The 27887-nt window shown below is 45.1% G+C and overlaps 1 protein-coding gene across 4 annotated transcripts in view; it reads left to right on the top strand.

Annotated features, from left to right (window-relative positions):
• SEZ6L (seizure related 6 homolog like) overlaps positions 1-18151 on the top strand; it is a 219310-nt gene extending 201159 nt beyond the window's left edge. Inside the window, exons 13-17 of one of the 4 annotated variants that reach the window (XM_064367870.1) lie at positions 262-456; positions 7704-7736; positions 10108-10222; positions 12331-12433; positions 14828-18151. In XM_064367870.1, coding sequence (XP_064223940.1) covers positions 262-456; positions 7704-7736; positions 10108-10222; positions 12331-12433; positions 14828-14857 — 476 coding nt within the window. In that variant the 3' untranslated portion in view covers positions 14858-18151. The remainder of the gene's footprint in view (positions 1-261; positions 457-7703; positions 7737-10107; positions 10223-12330; positions 12434-14827) is intronic. The other 3 variants (XM_064367871.1, XM_012464901.3, XM_021666150.2) reach the window with 3 other exon arrangements.
• Positions 18152-27887: the final 9736 nt, after the last annotated feature.

The raw sequence follows: 27887 nt of genomic DNA on the forward strand, positions 1-27887 counted from the left end.
CACACAGCTAATAAGTAATAGAACTCATATTTTAACCTTGCTTCCACAGCCAACTTCCTTCTATCGTGCCTATATTTAATCTGCGCCCAGAGGTGGAAGACAGAAAGGGGAGCTTGAGAAATAGAAAACAGTCTGATGCAAGGTGGGGTGCAGAGGGAGGAAGCTGGAGAGGCTGACCAAAGCTAGATCACACAGGTGTTGAGCGGGACTCCCCAAAGATTTGCATCGTCTCATCAGAGCTCCATCTGGCTTGCATTTCAGCGGAGGAGTCCCTGGCGTGTGACAACCCAGGGCTGCCTGAAAACGGATACCAGATCCTGTACAAGCGACTCTACCTGCCAGGAGAGTCCCTCACCTTCATGTGCTACGAAGGCTTCGAGCTCATGGGCGAAGTGACCATCCGCTGCATCCTGGGGCAGCCGTCCCACTGGAACGGGCCCCTGCCTGTGTGTAAAGGTAAAGAACCCTACTCACCACACAGGGTCCCCAGGGCCTGGAGATGTCAGGATTGGCTCACAGGAGTTGTGAACTTGCTCTAAAAAGCTGGACTAGGAGTTCAAGACCAGCCTAGACCACATAGTGAGACCCGCCCCCCCCCCCCCCCCGCATCTCTACAAAAAAAAAATTAGTTGAGCGTGGAGGTACACACCTGTAGTCCCAGCTACTTAGGAGGCTGAGATGGGAGGATCACCTGAACCTCGGAGGTCAAGGTTGCAGTGAGCCACGATCATGCCACTGCACTCCAGCCTGGACAGAGCACGACTCTATCTCAAAAAAGTTAAATTATTAAATTTTAAAATAATGAAAAGCTGAGCTACTGTACTTCATTGAAACCTAAGATGTCACCCTTACTTTATGCACCACTAAAAAAAGGAAAAAAATGCTGCCAATTATACTATGACACAATGTCTTCTAGCTTAGCATTTTTATTTTTACTTACTAAAGGATCTTTTGGCCAGCCACAGTGGCTCATGCTTATAATCCCAACACTTTGGGAGGCCGAGGCAGACGGATCACTTGAAGTCAGGAGTTCAAGACCAGGCTGGCCAACATGGTGAAACCCTGTCTCTACTAAAAATACCAAAAAATTTAGCTTGATGTAGTGGTGCCAGCCAGAAGTCCCAGCTACTTGGAAGGCTGAGGCAGGAGAATCACTTGAGCCCGAAAGGCAGAGATTGCCATGAGCCGAGGTGATGCCACTGCACTCCAGCCTGGGTGACACAGCGAGATTCTATCTCAAAAAGAAAAACCTATCTAAGCTTTTTATCATATATCACAATTATGAAAATAGAAGCAGGCCAGGCACAGTGGCTCACATCCGTAATCCCAGCATTTTGGGAAGCTGAGGTGGGAGGATTGCTTGAGCCCAAGAGTTCGAGACCAGCCTGGGTAACATGGTGAAACCCTGTCTCTACAAAAAAAAAAAAAAAAATCAAAAATTAACCATACGTGCTGACGTGTGCCTGTAGTCCCAGCTACTTGGGAGACTAAGTTGGAAGGGTCGCTTGAGCCCAGGAGACAGAGATTGCAGTGAGGCAACCTCTGGGTGACAGAGTGAGACCCTGTCTCAAACAAACAAAGAAAATACAAGCAAAATAAACTGGCTCCAGTGTATTTAAAACTACCCCACCTTCAAAGTCTGTTACTTTTGATTTTCTAAATTATTGCTAAATTTTTTTGTAAAGACAGGGTCTTGCTATGTTGCCCAGGCTGGCCTAGAACTCCTGACCTCAAGTCTCCCTCCTGTGCCTCTGAGTAGCTGGGATTGCGGGTGTGAGCTGCCACACCCAGCTCTAAAATCATTTTTTACTCCAAGTCTTCAACATCCTATTTTTCCACTTAATATTGCTCCTGTCGAATGTCATTCTGTACTAAAATATATATACATTTACATACATATATATATGTATACATATATATACATGCATACATAGCTCCTGTCCCATTAAAGCATCAGGGTTGCAAAATTCATTAGGAACATCCACAACGAACAAAAGTATTTGATACTAGGAGTTTGCAGTTACAGTGACACAGGGCTGGGACGAAGTTGAGGCCAGAGAGGTGCCTGATTTTAAAATGTAAGGCGATGACCAAGTGTCCCGTAGATCAGTCTTAGAAAAGAGTCTCGGTACACGTCTCGCCCTAGACGCCTCTCACCTTGCCCTAGTCCCGGCCCTGTGAGCCAGCCTGGTTTTTGTTTGTTTGTTTGTGTTTGTTCGTTTGTTTGTTTGGAGACAGGGTCTTGCTGTGGTGCACAGGCTGGAATGCAGTGGCGTGATCATGGCTCACTGCAGCCTCAACCTCCTGGGCTCAAGCCATCCTGCCACCTCAGCCTCCCGAGTAGCTGGGACCACAAGTGCACGCCACCACGCCTCGCTAAATTTTTTTTATTTTTGTAGAGATGGGAATCTCGCTATATTGCCCAGGCTGGTCTCTACTCCTGGCCTCTACCGATCCTCCCACCTCGGCCTCCCAAAGTGCTGGGATTACCGAGCCCGACCTCAGCCTGCTTTGGACCCCTGTTTAGAGAACACGGCTTAATTGTTTCCCACCTCCTGCACTGCCTTCTCACAACCACTTAGTTCCCATGGGTTAGGAGTGCTCCCCGACTGCGTATGGGGTGGTCTCCCAGGGCGCTGCCTGGTGTTCCGCAAACGCTGATACTCTTATGCCCCATGTTTGTGCACACGGGAAATCGTGAGCGCCACCTGGTGGCAGCTATTATTACACACTATGGCTTTAGCCTCGCCCCCATCTCCCAGATGGTGAAGTGAGAAAATTGCACCTTACAATCAATTGAACACTCATCACTAAAATTAAGTTGTAACACACTAAGTAAAATTTGGATTCGTTTATCTGGACATTTGAAGTGCACAATCAGTCATAGTAATGGAAATACGTTCAGTGCTTTAGGCCAGTGGATCTTAACCTTTATGCCCCTTTGAGAATCAGGCAAAATGCCCTGAGTTTGTTCTCCAGAAGAAACAGAAGCATGAAGTGTTATCTCTCTACTTGAGAACCCATAACTTCAGTGGATCCCCGAGTGCCTTACTCATGCACCCCATTTCTGAGGCTTAAAACTACTTTCCCAGCTAGTTTGTCCACTCCTATTTCCAAAAGAAGTGAAATCAGGTTTTCAAACAAACACTGTCCATGCATGTGCAAAGCAGCATTATTCACAATACCCACAAGATGGAAACAACCCAAATGCCGATCAGCTGATGAATGGATAAACAAAACTGTGGCACGCTCAAACAAAGGAATATTATTAAGCCAGAAAAAAGGAACGAAGTACTGATCCATGCCACAACGTAGCTGAATCTCAAAAACATTAGGCTACATGAAGGAAGCCAGAGTCAAAAGATCACATGTTTTAGGATGCCGTTTATATGAAACATCTAGAATAGGTGAATCCATAGACAGAGAAAGCAGAGTCGTGGTTGCCTGGGAGCAGCTTAATGTGTGTGGGGCTTGTTTTGGAGATGATGACCATGTTTTAGAACTAGGCAGCGGTCATGGCTGCACCACATTGTGCATGTGCTAAATGCCACTGAGTTACAATGCCTTAAAATGGTTAATGTTATGTTATGTGAATTTTACCACCTAAAAAAAAGAAAAAATTCCCCTGAATCACCTCATTTAGTCATATGACCACTGTCTAAGATAGGTGAGCCATCTGACCTGTTTTACAGATGTGAAAGGAGAAGCTCAGAGAAGTGAGTGACTTTCCTAAAGCCACACAGCTAATATAAGACAATGCTAGGACCTGAACCCACATCTCATGACTGTAAATTTCCTGCCTTCAGGGCTATCAAGAAAGACCCCAACCAGCCAATCACCACAGTATAGAAAGCTAAGTGTTTTCACACATACCAGAATCTACCTCAGATCTCCCAAATCAGAATCATTGAGAGGTGGGCCTGGGATAAACCTTTTAACAAGCTCTCAAATGCACTTGAGTTTGAGAACCATTGAAGGCTGTGATCGCCAAACATTTGGTGCAAACATAAACAGAGTCCTAAGTCCTTTCCATGGAGATTCTGACTCACTGGGTCTAAAGCAGGACCCAGGGACCCGTTTAACTAACCACACAGGTGGATTGTATCACCAACCAAGTATGGAAAACACTAGCATGAGGAATGCAATTTAATCTTACCAGGTATCAAGCAGGGGCTCGTCGCATGAATGACAATGACTTATATAAGCAGTTCTTACTAAGGGAACAAGGGGTCCTTTTGAAGAGCAGCAAACAGTAAGAAAGCCACAATTAGCATTTAAAACAGCTGCCTTCCCTAATTCCTCCATAAATTTTACTAAGTCCAGCCCTGCGTTTGAATTTATTTTATTTATTTATTTTTAATAGAGATGGGGTTTTGTCAGGCTGGTCTTGAACTCCTGGGCTCAAAGAATCTGCCCACCTCAGCCTCCCAAAGTGCTAGGATGACAGGTGTGAGCCACCGTACCCAGCCTGAATTTATTTTTAATAGCACAGGAAACCTGCTTTGTAGAGTTTTAAGTGCTGGGAAGTTCCTGAGTAAAGATGCCCTGTAAACTCTCTAACTGTCTCATGGACATTAATAGAAATTAATTTGACATTGTTGATGAGTTTTCTGCAGGGGAGAAAAATTAGCAGGATTTGTTTTTTAAGAAGCCTATACAAACCACAGTGCTTCCATTATTCATGTTAAAAATAAAAAAAAAAATTATAAAAGAAACCTAAATAAGAAAACCATGAAGAGAGCCACTTTGGCCGGTACAATGTGATTTTATCTGGCACAGTGGCTTTTTAAATTCTTCTTGGATTAACTGCAAAGGTGTCTCATGGAACAAGTAGAAGAAATCAGAGCTGCAAATGAAAGGAGCAGTTTTCCTCTCTTCCTCCATCCCTTTCTTTCTTCTCTGGAAGCCAATGCTCATCACCTGAACTTCCGGTGTCACACCTTTCCCTAGGCTTATACAAATAGACATACTTGGAAAGAGAGAGGGATGTTTGTTTTTCTTTTACAAAAACATAAAGCTGGGTATAGTGGCTTCCACCTGTTACACCTGCAATCCCAGCACTTTGGGAGGCCGAGGTGGGAAGATCACTTGAGCCCAGGACTTCGAGAGCAGCCTAGGCAAAATAGTGAGGCCTCATCTCTACAAAAATATCAAAAAAAATGAGCTGGGCATGGTGGCACACTCCTATAGTCCCAACTACTTGGGAAGCTGAGGCAGGAGTATGCCTTGAGCCCAGGAGGTTGAGGCTGCAGTGAGCAGTGATTACACCACTGCACTCCAGTCAGGACACAGAGCAAGAACCTGTCTCAAAAAAAAAAAAAGCAGTGGGGGGGGGCAGGTCATATCATGCTGTACTCTGTGTTTTCCTGTTTACAAATGTAGCACCATCTTATTTTCTAAATTGCCACCCATCACTCCATGCTTTGCCTGTTCTCCTGTGCGTTCAGCCCTTCCTCTGTGGATGAAGACATCAGTTATCTCCCGGTTTTTTGTTTTGTTTTGCCAAAAAAACTTCTTCCCCATGAATCCTTGGATGCTGGCACTTTTCATCCTGCAGGACAGATTCATCAAAGCAGGATTAATAGTGCGGGCAAAGATCTGTGGATGTCAAGTTGTCCCAGATGTCGCCAAATTGTTTCCACAACTGGAGCGATCCACGCTCACCAACAATGTGCGATAATGTCCATTTCTCCACATCCTCTCCAGCACTGTATGTTTTCCATTTTTTTTTAATGCTGCCAAACTGATAGGAAAATAAAACTACCATCAGAATAGACACAAATGTAGCTGGATGTGGTGGTGTACACCTGTTATCCCAGCTGTTTGGAGGCTGAAGTAGGAGAATCGTTTTAACCCGGGAGGTGGAGGTTGCAGTGAGCCAAGATGGCACCACTGCACTCCAGCGTGGGTGACAGAGCAAGACTCGGTCTCAAAAAAAAAAAGTGATAAAAAGAGGCTCCATTTGGCACATGATCCCTGAAACCTCTCTTTTCTATGGGCTAGTATTCCTAGAAGCCCCACAAGGTGAATCAGCTCACTGCTTTCTCTGACAACTGTGATGGAATTGCTAGGAGGAAAGGCTCTCGGGAGATCCCTGCGCCGTTCTTCCTTCTCCATTTCCACTCCTGAGATCTGTCCCACCACCATCTCTGTAAGGAAATGCTAAATCACTTCCTCTTCCGAAAAAAACTCGGAGGCGTGACATTGTGGCCTACAGCAGGAGAAGCAAATCAGTGCCAATGTGAGACCACCTAGCTGGGACTTGGGGGACCCAAGCTTCAGCCCAGTTCTGCTGTCAACCCCCTGTGTGACCTTGATTGAGATGCCCTCCCTCTCTGACCCATTTTGTGAAATAATTGGGTGAGTCCAGATCAAAGTTTCTGAAGAAGAGTCAGGCAGTCCACCAGATGCATCAGAACAGCTGGGGAATGGTGAGACCTACAGAGGTCCACTTCTGAGGATACCAACCTGGCAAGTCCCAGGAATGGCCCAGGAATCTGCATTTCACATGCCCTCCCGCCAGGGTCTATGAGCACAGGGCTGCAAGGGACACATGATTCAATGCCTCCTCCCAGTTCTAAGATTCCAGGACATTCACACACTCCTACTCAACCAGAGTGCGACTCACATCTTGGAACGGGACCATCTGCTTCAATCTTTCCATTTTCTTGATGCCAAAGCCACAGAGATGTCTGCACTTAGCTAGCCTGCTAGTTTTCCAGCTGGTTTTGTTGTCATGGCGCGATGATGGCATAAACCAGAGAGTGACTTTAACCAAGGCATGCGTTAGAATGTCTTGGGATTGGGGAGACAGGTATAGCTAAACCTTTGGTGGCCACTCCCTCCTATCCCCCAATGCTGCAATTTTTTCATTGAAGTCCCTCATGGTGGGATTTTGCATTCCTGGAATGAACATCCATCCCAGTTGGTATATTTTTGTGCTTAGCTACCATGATGACCGATGACAAAAGTGGGCGCCACTCCCCACCATCTTGAACTTCCAGAGAGGTTTTACAGAAAATAGAAGTGACTAAAAATAGTTTCACATGAGACGCAAAGCCTCGTCAAATAAAAAGGGAATAAAAATGAGATGAGAAAGGTTTACACAGATAAACACGTCAAAACGGGAAAACACTTCCACCTCTGGCTGGATTTTGAATGAAGGTCTTGAGCCTCACAGTCCATTTGTGTTTTGCCTCACATGAAAATGATGAAAAGACCCTCACCACATAATTGAGAGCAGAGACCAGAGGCACTTGAGCAGCCCTGATTTAAATCCTGCCTCCATCACTGAGAAGCTGTGTGATGTCAGAGAAGTCACATCACTTCTCTGAACCTCTGTTTGCTCATCTGTAAAATGGGGATGAAAATAGCATTGACCTAACAAGACCACTGTGAGGACTAAATGAGCAAACGTATACAGGGGTCTTGGCACAATTTTGGACACGTGGTGAGCGTTCAGTAATTGTTCACCATCACTGTGGTTCATCTTGGGTCTTACCTATCTCATCTTCTCTTGGGAGCTTAGGAAGTGAATAGTCCAGGCACGTTCACTGATTGTAGCAACCCAAGCTAAGTAAGAACATAACACTACCGTCAGCAAAGCATGGCATGGGCTTTCGCATCCAATTTTTTGGCCTCATTTCATGCAAACGAAGTGAATTCACTTTACATTGACCAATGCTTCCTGATTTCTCTTTCAGTTAATCAAGACAGTTTTGAACATGCTTTAGAAGGTGAGTTCCAGAATGAAAAAAAAAAAAGTTCAATAAATCAAACTAATAGCACAAAACAAGGGCAGGTATTTGAATATTTTTATGTAGATGCTCAAAAAAATAAATAAATTCTGTCTTCACACTGCCATAGATAATTTTAAAATAATATTGTGAGGGAAAAAAGTATGGGATTTGCAAGGGAGGACCCTAACTATAACCCAAAAGGGATTTGACAGCAAAAGATAAGGAAAGCTTGGAGCCCAGAAGCCTGAGAAAGGCATAACAACATTGTGAAACTTGTCATGATGCCATTCTAGGAGAACTAGATCTAGCGACGTCTCACCTTCCATGCTGAGAGTCCTCCTGGTCTCTAGAGGGAGGAATTCGCCCCGGAAGCGTTCGATGGTCCATTTTCCCGAGTCTTTTTCCCCGCAACTTACCCACCCCTTCTCTCCTCTCTCCTTACTTCAGCTCTGCTTTTATTAGAAATTCCCAAGTGAGGCTTATTCACGAGGAGCAGATGTTAAAATCTATCCGGGATTTTATTTTGGTTTTCTTTTCATTTTGTGGTTCCTTCCCTTCCCTCCCCCTCCCATGTGTAAAATGTCCAGCGTTCTATGTCACCACTATTGAATTTGGTACAAAACCACTCACCTGGGCTGTGATGTAAGATAGATACTGTAAATGTTACTGTATATATATGTAAATATAAATACAGTATATTATAGTATATATATATTTTAAAATATATACTGTAATATATTGTTTTATTTTTTTTTAATGTTTTTACCCAATCAAGCAGTTTTTATTATTCCTGGAGCCATCTTTAGCTTTCTGACAATAATGAGTCCACTTAGAATCTGGAGCTATGTAAATTACATTTCACTAGTGACCGTTCCTTGTAACAGACAACACTTGAATCCAAACAGGTGGAACCAGGGCTCACATATAAGTGAAGGAGCATGAATTAGCCACTCCCCTTGGCCAATAGAGGGCACTTTGTGTTATCTTCCATTCAGAGTATCCTTTTTCTGCCTTTTGCCAACCAATGAACCACGAGAATGTCTCAAAGGGCTGGAGTTGCTCAAAGCTTATGAGAGCCATTGTAACATTTTGTACTCACGCATTTATTGTGGGTATTAGGATTGATTTTTCAGACCCCATAAAGTGGTGGTTAATGGATTATAGATTGGTGTACAGCTAAGCTCTATTAGATGTGACCGCGGAGAATGGCAGAGGAAACCCGGAGGCCAAGTTTCTAGAAGGGATGTGGGATCCCCCTTCAAGCAGTAGCTGTTATGGTTCTTGCAATTGCCGCAAACAATGGGAGGCTGAGAGAGCAGCCCAGAAATGTGCAGGGGGAGCGTCTGGGAATCTAAACCAGGCCTTCACAGTTGAGGTGTCATTGGGGTGTACAGGACAGAGAGCTGTCCCCAGTGTTCAGAGCCCACTCCTGGACTGTAGAGTGTGACTCAAACAGTCTAGGAGGAGCCTGTCAGTCTGGGTGCAACAAGCTCCCCATGCCACAGGGGAGCACCAGGTCTGGGAATCCCTTAGAAACCTTGTGGCTGGGGCCGGGCGCGGTGGCTCACGCCTGTAATCCCAGCTCTTTGGGAGGCCAAGGTGGGTGCATCACGAGGTCAGGAGTTCAAGACCAGCCTGACCAACATGATGAAACCCCGTCTCCACTAAAAATACAAAAACTAGCTGGGTGTGGTGGCACGCGCCTGTAATCACAGCCACTTGGGAGGCTGAGGCAGGAGAATCGCTTGAACCTGGGAGACGGAGGTTGCGGTGAGCCGGGAGTGAACCATTGCACTCCAGCCTGGGAGACAGAGCGAGACTCCATCTCAAAAAAACAGAGAGAGAAAGAAAGGAAGGAAGGGAGGGAGGAAGGGAGGAATGAAAGAAGGAAGGAAGGAAGGAAAGAAGGAAGGAAGGAAGGAAGGAGGGAACCTTGTGGCTGGCCGCCAGCACCATTCAACTCATGGACACACACAGAGCCCAGATTCGCCCACCAGTTCTGTATTTCGGGTCCAGACCCATTCCTATTTCTCTTCTCCACTCTATGAAATGTCCAGCAAATCTGCTTTCCCAGTTACCGAATTTGGGATTTTCTCCAAGACTTCCTGTGAATTGGAATTTAACCTGATTTTAACTGTAGCCTCCCCCAAAATGAGAATGGTACAACCGAGTTTCAAACAGTGTAATTCTCTGTAGCTCCTACAGCCGGCCCACCCAAGGATGAGTCTGGGATCCCTTGCAAAGGAGCAGCACCATTTCCTTTAGTCTTTGGAGAGCTGTCTCCAAAGGGTGGAGAACTGGGCAGGTGGGCACTCACCTGGGAGCTAGGTACCTGGGAAATGAGGACCTCACTGGCTCCTGTGTTCAGTAGCAGAAGCGGCAGCAGAGACGTCGCTGGAAGGGGGGAACATGGCCCTGGCTATCTTCATCCCGGTCCTCATCATCTCCTTACTGCTGGGAGGAGCCTACATTTACATCACAAGGTAGGGAGCTGATGGGGGAGAGAACTGCCCCACAGCGCTCGGAGGGACTAGGCGGTTCACCTCTGAGTCTCAGGGTCTCCACCTGTAGCTTGGGCAGAGTGGCATTTGTGTAACCAGAGATGGCCAGATTCAACCCAACTCTGTGGAATAAATATTTACATTGGGCACTTATGAAGCCTCCAAGCAAGTAAGACAAATACTATTCCTGACCTCGGGGAGGTTATGGTTCAGTGGGGGACATAGACATGACTCCATCACTCACTCACTCACTCATTCACTCATTTATTCAAATATGTATTGACACTCTGCTGTGTATCAGGCATTGTCCGAAGTGTTGAGGGTCATAGAAACTTGCATTTGAGGCCGGGCGCGGTGGCTCACGCCTGTAATCCCAGCACTTTGGGAGGCCGAGGCCGGTGGATCACGAGGTCAGAAGTTCGAGACCAGCCTGATCAACATGGTAAAACCCTGTCTCTACTAAAAATACAAAAAAATTAGCTGGACGTGGTGGTATGCGCCTGTAATCCCAGCTACTCAGGAGGCTAAGGCTGGAGGATCGCTTGAACCTGGGCGGCAGAGGTTGCAGTGAGCCAAGATTGCGACACTGCACTCCAGCCTGGGCAACAGAGTGAGACTCCATCTCAAAAAAGACAAAACAAAACAAAACAAACTTGCATGTGATGCAGAAGGAAGATATTAAACCATGTCTTGAGATAGTCATTCATTCTTTCACATTCATGGTTGTTGAGCACCTACTAGCTGTCAGACAGTTTTCTGGTTCTAGAAACATCATTTGTGGAAAAAAAAAAAGAAGAAGAAGAAGGAAATATACAGGGTCCAGGTTCTAACAAGGAAAGACAGACAATAAGCAAAGTATGTAAGAAAATTTGTAGTATGTTACAAATCGATGAGTGCAATAAGAGAAGGCTGGGAGGAGGGAAAGAATTCTGGAATAAAAGTGGTAGTTCAGCCGGGCGCGGTGGCTCACGCCTGTAATCCCAGCACTTTGGGAGGCCCAGGTGAGCAGATCACAAGGTCAGGAGTTCCAGACCAGCCTGATCAACATGGTGAAACCCTGTCTCTACTAAAAAGATACAAAAATTAGCCGGGCATGATGGTGCATGCCTGTAGTCCCAGTTACTCAGGAGGCTGAGGCAGGAGAATCACTTGAACCCAGGAGGCGGAGGTTACGGTGAGCCAAGATTGTGCCATTGGACTCCAGCCTGGGCGACAGAGTGAGATTCCATCTCAATAAAAATAAATAAATAAAATAAAAATTAAAAAAATTAGCAGTCCCGCACGGTGGCTCATGCCTGTAATCCCAGCACTTTGGGAGGTCGAGGGAGGTTGATCACGAGTTCAGGAGATTGAGATCATCCTGACCAACATGGTGAGATCCCGTCTCTACTGAAAATACAAAACTTCACTGGGCATGTTGGCACGTGCCTGTAATCCCAGCTACTCGGGAGGCTGAGGCAGGAGAATCACTTGAACCAGGGAGGTGGAAGTTGCAGTGAGCCGAGATTGCGCCACTGTACTCCAGCCTGGTGACAGAGCGGGACTCCGTCTCAAAAAAAAAAAAAAAATTAGCCAAGTGTGGTGGTACACGCAGGTAAGAGGATCACTTGAGCCCAGGAGGCAGAGGTGGTTGTGAGACGAGATGGCACCACTGCACTCCAACCTGAGTGACAGAGCAAGACCCTATCTCAAAACAAATAAGTAAATAGGTAGTTAAGGAAGTCTGATCTAAGGCAATATGGCATACAGTAGGTGCTCAATAAATGCTCATCATTGTTCTTTTGGCCTTCGCATTCAAGAGGGACTTGAATGACCTTCCAGGAGAAAACAAATTAAGTTCCGCCCCCTCTTTAGTAAGGGGAAATCACATGGCTTTAGTTCTCGCTGCCTGGGTTGCAAGTTGAGAACAATTATGATTTCTGCTTTCACCTCACTAGGATTCTCGCCTGCAAAAGGCTGTTTGCACACATCCTCGTTGTCATTCACAGAGATGCCGCTGCTCAGGAAGTGGCACCAACTGTTCCCGTTCAATATTGTAATGTGTCTCCTAGCTGGGGAGAAGTAACTTCTCTCTCCTTTCTCTCCTCCAGATGTCGCTACTATTCCAACCTCCGCCTGCCTCTGATGTACTCCCACCCCTACAGCCAGATCACCGTGGAAACCGAGTTTGACAACCCCATTTACGAGACGGGGGTGAGTTGGTCTCTCTCATCTCTTCCCAGTTCCCTCCTCTTGGCTCTGAATTTGCCAATAAGACGAGACATTTCATTTTCTATTGCTCACAAGAGGCACAGCCAGTGGTCCTGTCTTATCCCCACGAAGACCCCTAAAGAGGTAACTGCTGGGAGAACTTACAAGTGATTGGTGCTGAGGACGAACCCGGGAGGCTGATTACTGTCAGCAGAACACCCACAGAAAATAAAGGCTGCACCCAAGACCCACAGAAAGCAGACCACCGGTGGCCTGGTGTCAACGTGCAGCATTCCCATACATCCCACTGGGCTCCCCACTTCATTCAATGGCAGTACGAAACATCCCCATGCTAGGAAGATAGTCATGAAGCCAAACAGACACAGATTCCACCATTAATGAGCTTGCAGTCTTGTGAATGATTATTATCAATAATACACGCCATGTGCTGGGCACTTTAAATGCATAGTCTCCTTGAATCCTTGCAGCTGTCTGCAGTAGGCTCCACAGTTATCTCTAACTGATTGATGAAGACATTGAGGTCCAGAGAGAGAAAAGAGTAATTTGGCCAAGGTGGCGCACAGCCAGGATGCACAGCCTGAAGCGAGGATGCAAATTCAACCTGACACTCTTAATCAGGATGCTATTCTGCCTCCCTTGAACCTCAGACAATCCAGTGTGCCCAGGAATATTTCGATTACAACAAATAATACTTTTTAAGGACTATGAAAAAATTGAATAGGGTGCTAGGAGAATGTACAACGGGGATATTTAAAGGGGGTTGGGGAAGCCATCGTTGAGAAAGTGAGAGTAAAGCTGAGACATGGGAAGTGGATATAACTCGAATGGTGGGCTGAAGACGATCCCAGACGGAAGGGAGAGCATGTGCAAAGGTCCAGGGCACATACGAGGAAGCAAAAGGCTGGTCATGACTTTGTAAAACCACCATCCTTCAAATTCACTGGGTAACAATGTACAGCCATCTCCCAAAGTTTGTGAGAATAAACCTGACTTGTTTCTTGTCCTGCCAACCTTCCTTCACCTCCACTTCCTCTGATCTCCTGTGTTAGTTATCTCTTGTTGTGTAACAATATTACTGCAACTTAGGGGCCTAAAACAGCACACATTTGTTATTTCATAGTTTCTACAAGTCAGGAATCCAGGCACTGCTTAGCTAGACCCTCTGCTTCATGGCTCACAGGCTACAAACAAGGCAGCAACTGGGCTGCAGTCTCATCTGAGGCTTAACCAGGGAAGGATCCACATCTGGACTCATGTGGTTGTTGGCAGCATTCAATTCCTTGCAGGTTTTTAGAATGAGGGCCTCAATTTCTTGCAGGCTGTTACCTAGGGGCCACCCTCAGGAGCAGCTCATGACATGGCAGTTGGCTTCTTCAAAGCCAGCAAGAGAGAGTCATCTTGCAAGATACAAGTCACAATCGTGTGTCATGTAAACATGGAAGTGACATCCTAGCACCTTTGTATTCTGGTTAGAATCAAGTCACAGTCTCTACCCACCCTTAAAAGGAGGGGGCCACATGAGGGCATGAGCTCCAGGAGGTGGGGATCATGGGGAGTACCTTGGAGCCTGCCCACCACACTCCCATCTACCATGAAGCATAGATGTGATTGTATATCTCTGTTGGACAAACAGGAGCTGGAGACTTCCATTAAAGCCTGTGACGGTGACAACTTCCAGGGCTGACACTGTGACTTCTTCTATCTCCTTGCTCCTTGTCCCGGGGGCTTGGAATACATTATTCACACTCCATAAATATTAAAGGAATAAAACTACCCACTGTTGTAGTCATTTCAGATGGCAATGGTAGATCCGGGCATATGTTATATTGCATTCTATGTAGTTTGCTTTGAAATAATGAGAAAAGGTCAGACTGATATAAAGGAGAATTTTGGAGACTAGACATTATGAACATTTGTTAGTAAAGTGTATCAGTGACCTAGAGCTATATGCCGAGTAACAAACATCTCCAAGCTCAATGGCTTAATGCAACAAGCATTCATTTGCTCATCAGTCTGCAGGGCAGTGTTTTAGGCTCATTTCAGCTGGGTGGTAATCCTGGCATTGGCTGGTTAGTGGCTGGCTGACTCAGCTCTGCTCATTTTCCTGCAGGGACTGAAGGCTAGCAGGGCATGCCCTGCTCATGGTGATGACAGATGGGCAGGTTGCAAGCAGAAACACACAAGCATGTTTCAAGCAGCTGTTTATGCCATTTCCTTATAACCCATTGGCCAAAGCAAGTCAGGGTCAGAGTGGGAGGGCACTGCAAACTCATGACCAAGACCACGGACATAGGGAGGTGCAAAGAACTGCATCTCCCTAGGTATGTCACTCTACCACACAAAGGTTTGACAAATCTCTGCTTCTCTCTCTTTCAGGAAACCAGAGAGTATGAGGTTTCTATCTAAAGAGAGCTACACTTGAGAAGGGGACTTGCAGATGTGAACTCAACCACAATCTCCTCGAGACATTCATCCAGAGACCATGTGGCATTTGATTGAAACCCCAGAGTGTCGACAGTCTTTTCGTTAGACTCTTTATTGAAGGTTTACTGTTTTCTTCCCTGTATTTATTATATTTAAAAGTGAAATAGGTGTGGGTTTGGATGTTTTGCGGCCTCAGCCAAATTCATGTTACAGCCTCCGTTCTGAAGGCAGGAGGAAGACTTGCAAAATGGCAAACAGCGGCAGCAAAAACATAAAACAACAGATGGAGTTTCTCCCATCAGCAATGCCATGCTAAGGCTGCATCGAATTGCATGCGTCTTTGGGATCCATGCCCATGGTGTTTTCAGTACAAATCTAAGTCCCAAGATTAGGTTGGAAAGGGTATTTCTTGTTGGCTTAGCTTGGGTTGGAATCTAGCATGGGTACTTAAACTCAATTGGGAAGCTGTGCTCCAAAACAGATTCTGTGTCCTCTCTTCCCATTTACTCAGCTTCTGAAGGGTTTTCCGGAGCCCCTCCCTCTCAAGGTTCTTCTGAAGGCAGCGAGGGTGTTATGTAAACATTGTCTTACCACTCTGGCCTTGCTGGACAATGACAAAATAAGAAAATGTTTTCTCTCTAAAAAGGTGATAAATGACCAAAGGGAATTTTTCAGAGAAAATGAGAGATTTGAGAGTTCCAGTGAAGAACTGGGTGAGGGAGATCATTGGGTGAGGGAATTGGGTTAATAAAATGTTCTTTTCTTTGACACTCTTTCAACGATGAAAGAGCACATAATTTATGCTACAAGTGCCAGAATTGATCCTCACGTTCAGCAAGCCACTCTCAAGCTGTGGTAATAAACACACAGGCTTAGGAGGCACCGGCGGCCCCACTCACACAGTGACAAGGATTTGTGATGGGAAAAAGGAGGTGCCATGTTTGGAAATCCAGGAGTGAGCTCTTTTTTCTCCTGGGGTTCTGGAATATCTCAGCCCTCAAAATAGAGGAGACTCAAGTGCACTGTTTCTCTAAAAGGTGTCATCTTCAGCATACACTTGCCGTCAAGTATTTCAGGGGGCGGGAGGATCCTAGGAGAAGAAACTACTTTTCTATTCTCTGAAGCTCTGTCTGGATGTTGGAGGGTGGTGTGAATGCTGACAGAGGAGGTGCAGGGAACAGGGGCAGGGGGTTTTAAATCACAGCAAACCATCCAGTGGAATCCTGCATCATCTGACCAGAACATCAATGAAGACAGAGAGAGGAATTTCATCCAGAAGGGATTCTATAGCCCCACATCTAATCACAGAGACATTCCTCCTATTTTATCAGGGTCTGTTTTCCCCAACCCAGTGAAACTGATAAGTGTGTGACTCTTTGGAAGATTGTTTTCTAAATACAGGTATAAAAAGAAGGTGGAGGGTACAGGTGCATGGAAGAAATACTATGTGTGAAGCAGATTCACCTCCCTGGGACCAGTGACACGGTGGTGACAGCCAGTGGCTTGGAGAAGCACACAGGCTCAGTGGCATGTGGAGTCCTCTTTGGTGCCCTCCCATTCTCGCTGGAAGTGATTCAAGTCTGGTTTCCAAACAAGAAAAGACCTTTCTGGCTATAGGAAGAATGGCAGGGAGTCTCTGTTTTGGTGGTTACATTGGAAATATCTTAAGCAAGATAGGGCAAGTTGGTTTTATGCACACACACATACCCTCCTTGCCGGCAGGAACTCAGACCTCAATCCTGGGGGTCAGAGACTAGAATATTTTCCTTCTGCCAGAAAAGAATCTTGCGTATATACTCCTGAAGGCATGCATTTGTGGTCCATGGCAAGAAATCGCTAAGGACTGCTTTCCAGGACCCAAAGCCCGCCCCCATTTAATGCAAGAACCAGAGAAGTGTTCCAGGCCATTAGTGAACAATGTCATGTTTAGAGAAAGATAACAACACAGATAGTGTCACCTTTCCATAAAGAGCCCAGTATGTTTTATTTGATGCTTATTCTAACTCTAAACCTGGGTCACCTGGGATGAAGAATGCTATTAATAATATTCCATTTTAGAACATATTATGGTTGTGTAAAAACTAAACATTTGCCTCTTATAAAGACTTACAAAATATAAATCTTTATTCTAACCCTGCTCCCTAAAACTAGTCAGGCCACATCCTAGGTATTCTTACTGGCTATTGGAGAGATAGAAAAGGCATTGGGTTTTTTGTTTTTTTGGTGTTTTTTTTTTCCAGGAGACCAGTGTCTCAATTCTGTCTTAGTAGTACCGCACCTGTAACCATGTTTTAAAAGTTTGTTTTAGCCTAGAGATGGATCATACGAGTTCAACGATGTACAGTGATTGAAAAGACAGGTTGGTGTCTATTTTTCTTTTTAAAATATCTGAATGTGTATTTGTAACATGTAAAGGTAAAAAAAAATAATAGTGCCAAAAATGTGCAAGGCTTCTCATTACAGTTCATATATGTCTGTTTTTATAAGATCAATATGAAAACCCATTGGGATTAAATATTTTTGAATAGGATACACTCTTGAGAAACTCGAGAATGGACTGAGCCTTCCTACAAGCCACTCTTTGTTTTTAAAACAGTGGGGAAATACGTTTACAGAGATTGTGAGCTTCAGAGAATGCATGTGATGGCGTGTATTACATGCTAATTCATATAAGCTGTATCTGTCAGCTACCACCCTGTGCTTTAAAAATGCACACACTCGATCCTCTTTAGCTTGGAGCTCAGCTTTTTGCTTTTTTTTTTTTTTTGTAGAACGATTTAGCTAACATAAGTATTCTGATCGCCACCTGATGGCCATTCTTACCTAGTTTCATAGATGTGCTTTAACTATGATCTTTTGAAGCTCGCCCCTTGGAGAGCCTACAGAACCTCAGGCTGATAGCTTCGAAAACTGCCGAACAGTCCAGAAGGAAGCAAAGTGTCTGCATAATCAGGAGGGTTGTATAAGAAGTAGTGATTTAGCAAATATGTGGGTAGCTTTAGGTTGAGACATGACCCTCAGGCAAAAATGCCCTTAGAGTAACTCAGAAGGGTATGACCCTCCTATGTCCTTGACTAGGCATGATGGGTCATTTGGGGTCAGATATTGTTTGAGTTGTTCGGCACCTCCAAAGGTAGGCTTTCTCCTGGGAAATTTTCATTTCCATTTTATCGCCAAACAGAATAAAAAGCAAAACAAACTTTCTAAGCTAGAATAATGAAATTAAGTCATTTTCCATTTTGTATATATTGATGCTAATAAAACAGATGAAAAAGAGTCCAGTGTATGGGATTTTTGTTACAGACACTTCAGGATGGCACCAAGTGGAATGTTTCCAGTTTCGGGGATTGGGTTGGGGTAACGCCTACTGATACTTTGAATGCTAAGACAGGACTTCCCAAATGGTTCTGGGACCTTCAAGGGATGTTTGGGACAAGGTGGGTTTGAGGGCACTGCCATCATCAGATGTTCCACCATCCTCCCTGTCTTCACTTAGCCTGCCATAAGAAAACATCACAGACTAGATGGATTAAACAACGGAAACATATTTCTCAAAGCCCTAGAGGCTGAGAAGTCCAAGATCAGGGTACAAGCCAATTCAGTTCCTGGTGAGAGCTCTCTTCCTGACTTACAGATGACCTTTCTGCTGTGTCTTCACACAGTAGAGGGAAGGGAAAAGGCAGGAAGGAGGGGAAGAGAGGGAGAGAAAAAGGGAGAGGCAGATCTGCCTCTTCTTAAAAGGCCACAGTCTTATCAAATGAGGTCCAACCCTTAGGACCTTATTTAGCCTTAATTACTTGCTAATGGCCTTATCTCCAACTGCAGTCACACAGGGTTAGAGCTTCAACATGTGAATTTTGGAGGGACACAGCTGTCCACAGCATTGCACCCCGGCATGCAAAATACATTACCTCCACTCCCACAGCCTCCAAAGTCTTAACTTACAACACCATCAACTCACCTAAAGTCTCATTTAAATATCATTTAAATCAGGTATGAATGAGACTCAAGGTATGATTTATCCCAAGGCAAACTGCTCTCTTTCTGTAAATCTATGAACCCACACAAGACATGTGCTTCCAAAACACAATGGTAGGGCATAGATAGGATAGGCATTGCTATACCAAAAGGGAGAAATAAGGAGGAAAGGGGTGTCGGCTTTCAAGCAAGTGCAAAACCTAGCAAGGCAAATGCCATTAGATCTCAAGACTTGAGAATAAGCTTCTTTGGTTTGATGCTCTGCTCTAAAGGCCCGCTGGGGTGGCAGCATCACCTCCTTGTTCTCTCTCAAGCTGCCCTGTCCACACAGCTTTCTTCAGAGGGCAGCCCGCCCCTGAGGCACTGGATGGGATTGTCCTGGCTGAAACCAGAGACACAGCCTTGCCGTTGAAAACAGAAGAGGAAAGAAACACTTTGGTTCAGGACCTATGGTGGCAGTGGCATCCCTGATGATCCCTTAATCACCTTCTGGTTCATTCTTAGCACACATTCGCAGCTGAGCTCTGTGGTTTGGTCCTGTAGACTCCTAGAAGGTTGAGTGTTATTTTTCATTCTGTCCTGCTTTCTCCACCCCCTTTAATTCAAACTGGCAGTGTCTTCACTGGTATAATTCCATTCCTAGGTTCTGCCAAGATAGTTGATGAAGTCCATGAGTTTTACTCATGATCTCTATTATTTATTTATTTATTTATATTTTTTACAGGGACAGGGTCTCACTATGTTGCCTAGGCTGATCTTGAACGCATGGGCTCAAGAGACTCCAAAGTGCTGGGATTACAGGCATGAGCCTCGAGATCTTTTCACCACGTGGTTGTTCAAACACGTCCTCAGTGTTCTTTTCAGAACAAGCTTTCTCATTTTTCGCTATATGGATAGGCTGAGACTTTTCCCAGATCTTCAAGTTCTGCTTCCTTTTTCTTAATTGTTTTTTCCAACAACCAAAATGAGTGATGGAGGCAGGTGTCTCAATCAATGAAGGTTTATGGAACCAGCTGGAGGGTGCACCCAGGTAAAACGTGAGTCACAGACACATCTGTGGCTGTGTTTTCCGGAGAGGTTCCCAAGAGGTTTAGTAGTTCCACATTTTCCTTAAAAGGGAGGAGGGGGCAATGAGGTAAATAATTACATAGTTATGAGAGACTTCAGTTAGTGCCTGACAAATTTACATTTTACATAAGGTAAGATGAATGTTTGAAGAAAAACAGAATGGATGAAGCAGAAATCAGGGAGGGGTGAAGAAATGATTCATCTCATCTTGTCTTTGGTCTGTACCAGGGAAAATAAGCTAGTTATCTACATTATCAGTGTGGAGTCTTTTGAGAGGGCTGGTCTTTGGTCTGTACCAGGGAAAATAAGCTAGTTATCTACATTATCAGTGTGGAGTCTTTTGAAAGGGCTGGTTTCTGTTTGGCCCTTAGAAAGACTGATGGTGATTATTGAAAGCGAGGGGATAATGAAGTGTGACTGACCCCTCCACCCATCATGGCCAGAAACTCAGCTTCAGTTTCTTTGGGGCCTCCTTGGTCAAGAGAAGTTTCATTCTGTCAGTTGGGAGCTGAGAATTCTATTGTTATTTCTCTTTTTTTATTTTTTGGTGACACAGTCTCCCTTGTCACCCAGGCTGGAGTGCAGTGGCACAATCTAGACTCACTGCAACCTCTGTCACCCAGGTTCAAGCAATTCTCCTGCCTCAGCCTCCCGAGTAGCTGGGATTACAGGCGCCGACCACCGCACCCAGCTAATTTTTGTATTTTTAGTACAGATGGGGTTTCCCTATGTTGGCCAGGCTGGTCTCGAACTCCTGACATCAGGTGATCCTTCTGCCTCCGCCTCCCAAAGTGCTGGGATTACAAGCATGAGCCACTGAGCCCAGCTCAATGTTTTCATCTCAGTAATATTTGAGACAAAAAAAAATATTTCCACATCAGCAATGTGTGTGTGGTTTTTTTTTTTTTTAGACAGAGGCTTGCTCTGTTGCCCAGGCTGGAGTGCAGTGGCAGGATCTTGGCTCACTGCAACCTCCATCTCCGGGTTCAAGCAATTTTCTGCCTCAGCCTCCAGAGTAGCTGGGATTACAAGCAGCCGCCACCACACCCAGCTAATTTTTGTATTTTTAGTAGAGACAGGGTTTCACCATCTTGGCCAGGCTGGTCTCGAACTCCTGACCTCGTGATCCACCCATCTCGGCTTCCCAAAGTGTTGGGATTACAGGCATAAGCCACCACTCCTGGCGGTAATGTGTGTTTTTAAGAGCTTGGATCTTTGCTCAATAACAAAAAAATTCTAGTGACAAAATTCTGCTTAATTTTCCTTTCAGGATTCATTATATCACCTGTAATACTAATGGGACCAAAAATGTTGTCTAGGAAGAAATTGTAAGAGGATGAAAATGGGGATATTAGAGAGCGGGAAAAAAATGGATGAAAGATCTCAATAAAAGGGAGTGATATTCTTCAGTCTTGATGAGGTTAAATTTTGTCTTTATCTTCTATAAATTCTTACCCTTAAAATAGGCAAAATAGGCATGTTAAGAACAAAAGAGGCAGGTGTGGTGGCTCACGCCTGTAATCCTAGCACTTTAGGAGGCCCAGGTGGGCAGATTAGGAGGTTAGGAGTTTAGACCGGCCTGGCCAACATGGTGAAACCCTATCTCTACTGAAAATACAAAAATTAACCAGGTGTGGTGGTGGGTGCCTGTAATCCTAGCTACTGGGGAGGCTGAGGCAGGAAATAGCTTGAACCCAGGAGGCGGAGGTTGCAAGGTTACAGTGAGCCGAGATCACATCATTGCACTGTAGCCTGGGCAACAAGATTCCTCTAAAAAAAAAAAAACAGAAGGAAAGAAATTGATAGTGTACTAATACCAAACACTTTGGAACATGACGTGGCCAAACAGTGGTCATTGGTGAGGTCAGCAAGGAGAAAAGATAGAATTACAATGATTTTAATTGTACTTAAATTTTTTTTGATTAGGTCGGGCATGGTGGCTCACGCCTGTAATCCCAGCACTTTGGGAGGCTGAGGCAGGTGGATCACCTGAGGTCAGGAGTTCGAGACTAGCCTGGCCAACATGATGAAAACCCATCTCTAATAAAAATAAAAAATTAGCCAGGCATGGTAGCACACAGCCTGTCCCAGCTACTCAGGAGGCTGAGGGAGGAGAAACTGCTTGAAACGAGGAGTTGGAGGTTGCAAGTGAGCCGAGATTGCGCCACTGCACTCCAGCCTGGGTGACAGAGTGAGACTGTCTCAAAAAAAGAAAAAAAAATTTTTTTTAATTAAACCACTTCTACTCTGGGCAGAGACTGTCTATCCTGGGCACTTCTTTTTTTTTGAGACAGGATCTCACTCTGTCACTCAAGCAGGAATGCAGTGGTGAAATCTCGGTTCACTGCAACCTCTGCCTCCCAAGTTCAAGTGATTCTCCTGCCTCAGCCTCCTGAGTAGCTGGACTCCACCAGCTACCGTCCCCAGCTCAGCCAATTTTTGGTTTTTTGGATTTTGTTGTTGTTTGTTTGTTTTGTAGAGATAGGGTTTTACCATATTGCCCAGGCTAATCTTGAACTCCTGAAGCTCAAGTGATCCGCATGCCTCAGCCTCCCGAAGTGCTGGGGTTACAGGCATAAGCCACAGCACCTGGCTCCACTTCTTTCTCTTACAGCTTTCTGTAGGATAGCGAGTTTTTTAAACGAGGGTTTGTAGGTAACCTAAGAGTTTTGTAACTGTTTCTTGATCTACCCTTCATAAGTTGGAAGTCTATTTATTACAATGACAGACACAGATTTGCAGTGTAAGATAAGTGTGTCTGGTTTTGTTTTGTTTTTTCAAAAGCCTACAGCACTTGTAGGCTTTTGTATTCCCGGGCAGTCTCCCATCCAAGATACTAAGTAGGTCCAATCCTGCTTAGCTTCCAAGATCAGACAAGCTCGGACACATTTAGAGTGGCAAGACCCTATGGACTTTTCATGTTTTCATGCAATGTTCCTGTGTGATAATTCATTCATCATTGTTTGCTGCCTCATAGACTGTTTCCTAAATCTACGACAACAAAAAAATAGTTGAATTGAGAGTGTAAAACAAGGCTTTGATTACAGTTGTGTCCACCACCATCCTTAAGAACAGAGAAAATGCCTTTTGGGCTACTTTCTTCATCCCTAATATACCCAAGTATCATCAAATGTTTCCTACACATTACATAGGATTTAAAGTCAGCCATCCAAAATAGCATATTACAGCATTTCCAGAAAGTGATGTGAAGAGGGCAAAACTGATGTCTTTTCAGTCGGTGTTTTCTCCCAGGCCTGTATCCATTTGACAAACCAATTCTCCCGATGATGCCTAGAAGAAAGGACAGAAGAAAAATGTTGATGGGAATTAGAGCAACACAGCCAAAAGCAAACAATTTGGCCAAGCGGTGGCACCAAAATTGCTGTTCTTAAATCCTTCAAGTTCAATCTGTTCTCCAGCAATTGGGCAGAAGGCCAAGGGGTGAGAAATAAGAAATACAGTTCCATCTACAGTCTTTCCTCTGGCGTGAAATGCCACAAAATATTCAGCACACATGCACATACACAAAGAGTAGAAAAACTAGCTGTGATGTTTTGTGACTGTATTGGTTATGAAATGGAAATCAGCAAAAATATCAAAATCTCTCTCTTGAGGGGGTCAGAATCGTATTTATTCATTCAAAACTTGTTTATTGGACATTGACTTCTGGTTGCAACATAAAAAGCTCAAGAAATCATTGCTTCCACCCAACCCTGAGAACAAGCCAGTTAAAAAAAAAAAAGTTTTTAAAAAAAGTTTTCAAAAAACTTAAAAAAACTTTTTTTAAAAAAAACTTACAAAAAAAGTTTTTTAAAAACCCCAAAGCCTTCAGAGATCTGGGGACACAAATACACCCAAATTACTTAAATCCCAGAAAGAGATGAGCCCTTCTTGAGAGACAAGAATTTCCATGACTGTCTTAATCTCTGGGGGCACTGCAAAGAGCTAACTTTTTTCAAATTTGTTTGTTTGTTTGTTTTGTTTTGAGACAGAGTTTCGCTCTTGTTGCCCAGGCTGGAGTGCAATGGTGTGATCTCGGCTCACTGCAGCCTCCATCTCTCAGGTTCAAGCAATTCTCCCGTCTCAACCTCCCAAGTAGCTGGTATTACAGGCGCCTGCCACCACACCTGGCTAATTTTTGTATTTTTTGTAGAGATGAGGTTTCACCATATTGATCAAGCTGGTCTCGAACTCCTGACCTCAGGTGATCCACCCACCTCAGCCTCCCAAAGTGCTAGAATTACAAGCATGAGCCACCTCACCTGGCTGGCTTCTTTGAAGACCACCTAGGATTGCATGGATTCTGATTTGCCCTATGGTGACTGTGCCTTCCTGGCTACAGATGGCATCTCTCCCAGCTCTCCCGTCCTGCTCCAAGCTTCAGGCATGGCCAGTATGTTCAATGGGAGCACTGTGGGATACAGTTGGAGGATGGCCACTGACCCCCTTTATGGCTGGGGCTTCTTGGAATTCCTAAGTGGCCATTAAATATTTTTAACAAGGCCAGGCATGGTAGCTCACGCCTGTAATCCCAGCACTTTGGGAGGCTGAGGTGGGTGGATCACCTGAGGTCGGGAATTTGAGAGCAGCATGGCCAACAAGGTGAAACCCCATCTCTACTACAAATACAAAAGATAGCCAGGCATGGCGGTGGTCACCTATAGTCCCAGCTACTCAGGAGGCTGCGGAAGGAGAATTACTTGAACCCAGGAGGTGGAGGTTGCAGTGAGCCGAGATGGCGCCATTGTACTCCAGCCTGGGCAACAGAGCAGGTCTCCATCTCTTAAAAAAAAATTGAAAAAGAAAGAAAGGAAAAAGCAAACAGAGGGCTGGGTTTCTGAGGAGCCCCGTGGGGAGAAGTCTATTCAGTGAACCTGGGACAGCCTGCAGGACCAGAGCTCAGCTGATCATTCATAGGCTTGTCACTCAGTCAGTAAAAGAACAGGGATTCCGAGGAAGGACAAATAAAGGAAAGAAAAAAGACGGAAAGGTCAGAGCATGCCCCGATGCCTCAGAAACCCAGATCCTGTTTCCCAGGCCTGGCTGTCCTCCAAGATTAGAATAACAGTGAAGAAACAGAGCTTCTCCTGAGATCAGAACCCCCTCACTAGTAGATGTGCTTCTGACAAACCAAACAAGACAGAGACCTGGGCCAGGAGAGAGAAGAAATCCCAAAAAGTGACCAAAGCGATGCCTGTCAGGATAGCACAGTAACAACGATAATAATTGCTGGCGTTTGTTGGCCGCTAGCTAGCTCTTTTTTGTTGTTGTTATTGTTAATGTTGTTGTTGTTTGTTGGTTTTTTGTTTGTTTTTTTCTTTTTTGAGACAGAGTCTCGCTCTGTCCACCAGGCTGGAGTGCAGTGGTGCGACTTGGCTCACCTCAACCTCCACCTCCCGGGTTCAAGCAATTCTCCTGCCTCAGCCTCCCCAGTAGCTGGGATTACAGGCACCCGCCAGCATGCCCAGTTAATTTCTGCATTTTTAGTAAAGACAGGGTTTCACCATGTTGACCAGGCTGGTCTCAAACTCCTAACCTCAAGTGGCCCACCTGCCTTGGCTTTCCAAAGTGTTGGGATGACAGGCATGAGCCACTGCACCCGGCTTGTTTTGTTTCGTTTGTATTTTATTTTATATATGTATTTATTTTAGAGACAGGGTCTGGCTCTGTAGCCCAAGATGGAGAGCGGTGGTGCAGTCACAAGCTCTGTGCAAACTCAAACTCCTCCACTCATGCAATCCTCCCACCTCAGCCTCCCACAGTGTTGGAATTTCAAGTGTGACCCACCACACCTGGCTGTTTTTTACATTTTAAATACGCTTTTTAAATTCTACAATACTTTTTAGATTTCCTAGCTGTGCGATGCACTTTAATCTCTCGTTTACTTTTGTCGGTAAAGAAACTAGCCCATCTTCTTTTACAGATGCAACATCTGATGTGCAAACAGGCAAAATCACTTATCCATAGCTGGTACATGAGGACACAGTACCCAGGAGGTCTGGCTCCCCGTGGATGCGAGGGTAAACATGACTAAAGGCCAGCCTTCAGAGAGCAGAGCTGCCTCCTCCCAGGGTGCTCAGAACAAAGCAAGGCTCTTTCAAACTGGGGATGCCCTGAATGAAGGAACCCAGCCTTTTTTGGCTTCTGTTCCAGGAGGTGTAAGGGATGGATTAAACAGTGGCTAAGAGCTGAAACTCTGGGTTTGAATCTCAATTCCATCCATGATTAGCAGCTTAGTGGGGTGAGGGACCCTGGAGGGGGGTGATGTCTTCCTGGATCATTGTGGGACTCCCCAAGAGGGGGTTTCTACTTCCCCATTTAAAAGAAAGACAAAAAGTTGGCCAGGATCGCTTGAGCTCAGGACAAGGCTGCAGTGAGCTATGGCTGCACAACTGCATGCCAGCCTGAGCAACAGAGTGAGACACTGTTTCAAAAAAATTGAAAAAGGGCGGGGCGCGGTGGCTCACGCCTGTAATCCCAGCACTTTGGGAGGCCGAGGTGGGTAGATCACGAGGTCAAGAGATCGAGACTATCCTGGCCAACATGGTGAAACTCCCTTCTCTACCAAAAAATACAAAAATTAGCCAGACGTGGTGGCGGGCGCCTGTAGTCCCAGCTACTTGGGAGGCTGAGGCAGGAGAATCACTTGAACCCGGGAGGCGGAGGTTGCAGTGAGCCGAGATCACACCACTGCACTCCAGCCTGGCGACAGAGCAAGACACCATCTCAAAAAAAAAAGAAAGAAAAGAAAAAGAGAAAAGTTATACTAACTGTCATAGAACGTTGGGGCAGACACTTGAAAGTGCCCAGTCATATCTGTTTCCTTTCCCTTTGGTGACAGAATCCCAATTTTGTTCAGAGCAACAATGAACCCTGCCACAGGCAATGGATCGTGGTTGGTTTTACTTGGGATAATCCTGTCACTCATTCTTTTCAACCCTCCCCCACTGTAGGGTTGATCCTCTTCATTCCTTTTGACCAATGAGCCTCAGCAGAAATTGGCTTGGGGCAGAGGGGCTGTTCTCAGAAATTATCCACTTTCCTGATCAAAGGGGGCAGACACAGTTGCAACAGCTCCAGCCCCATGCCCCTGTCTTCCTACCCTGAACCCCGCCATGACGTGTCATGACTTCCACGGTCATCTCAGAATGGAAGTGATCAGCTTGAAGACAAAAGCAATATATGAAGAAGGACGGGGTGGATAAGCAGAAAACCCCTGGTCTCAGGAATCCTAATACTGGGTATATACCCAAAGAAAAAGAAATGATTGCATCAGAAAGACACATGCACTTGTACATTTATCACAATACTATCCACAATAGCAAGTTGTGGAATTGACCCAAGCGTCCATCAGTAGATGACTGGATAAAGAATACGTGATACATATGCCCCTCACAGAAAACTATGCAGCCATTAAAAAGCATAAAATCATGTCTTTTGCAGCATATGCCCCACGGAATACCATGCAACTATTAAAAAGCATAAAATCATGTCTTTTGCAGCAACATGGATGGAACTCAGGCCATTATTCTAAGTGAAATGACTCAAAAGCAGAAAATCAAATACCAAACATTCTCACTTATCAATGGTGGCTAAACAACGGTTACTCATGGACATAAAGATGGAAATAATGGACACTGGGGACTCCAAAGGGGAGAAAAAGTGGGAGGGGAAGGGGGGTAAGGGTTGAAAAGTCACCTGTTCACAATAGGTCCAATGGTACCATGCTCACCATTTGGGTTATGGGTGGCATAATTGGTACGATGCTCACTATTTGGGTGATGGACACACTAGAAGCCCAGACGTCACCATGACACAATATAACCATGCAACAAACCTGACCAAGTACCCCATGTCTATGAAATTTAAAAAACATATTTTAAGGCAAAAAGAAAATTCTGGGTTTCTAGAGGTGCCAACATCATTCCACCTGAGAGAAGCATAAAACATAATTCGTGAAATTAGC

The sequence above is a fragment of the Aotus nancymaae genome, unplaced genomic scaffold (genome assembly GCF_030222135.1).
Source record: "Aotus nancymaae isolate 86718 unplaced genomic scaffold, 86718_ANA_hifiasm-v0.15.2.pri h1tg000076l, whole genome shotgun sequence".
In the NCBI taxonomy this organism is placed as follows: domain Eukaryota; kingdom Metazoa; phylum Chordata; class Mammalia; order Primates; family Aotidae; genus Aotus; species Aotus nancymaae.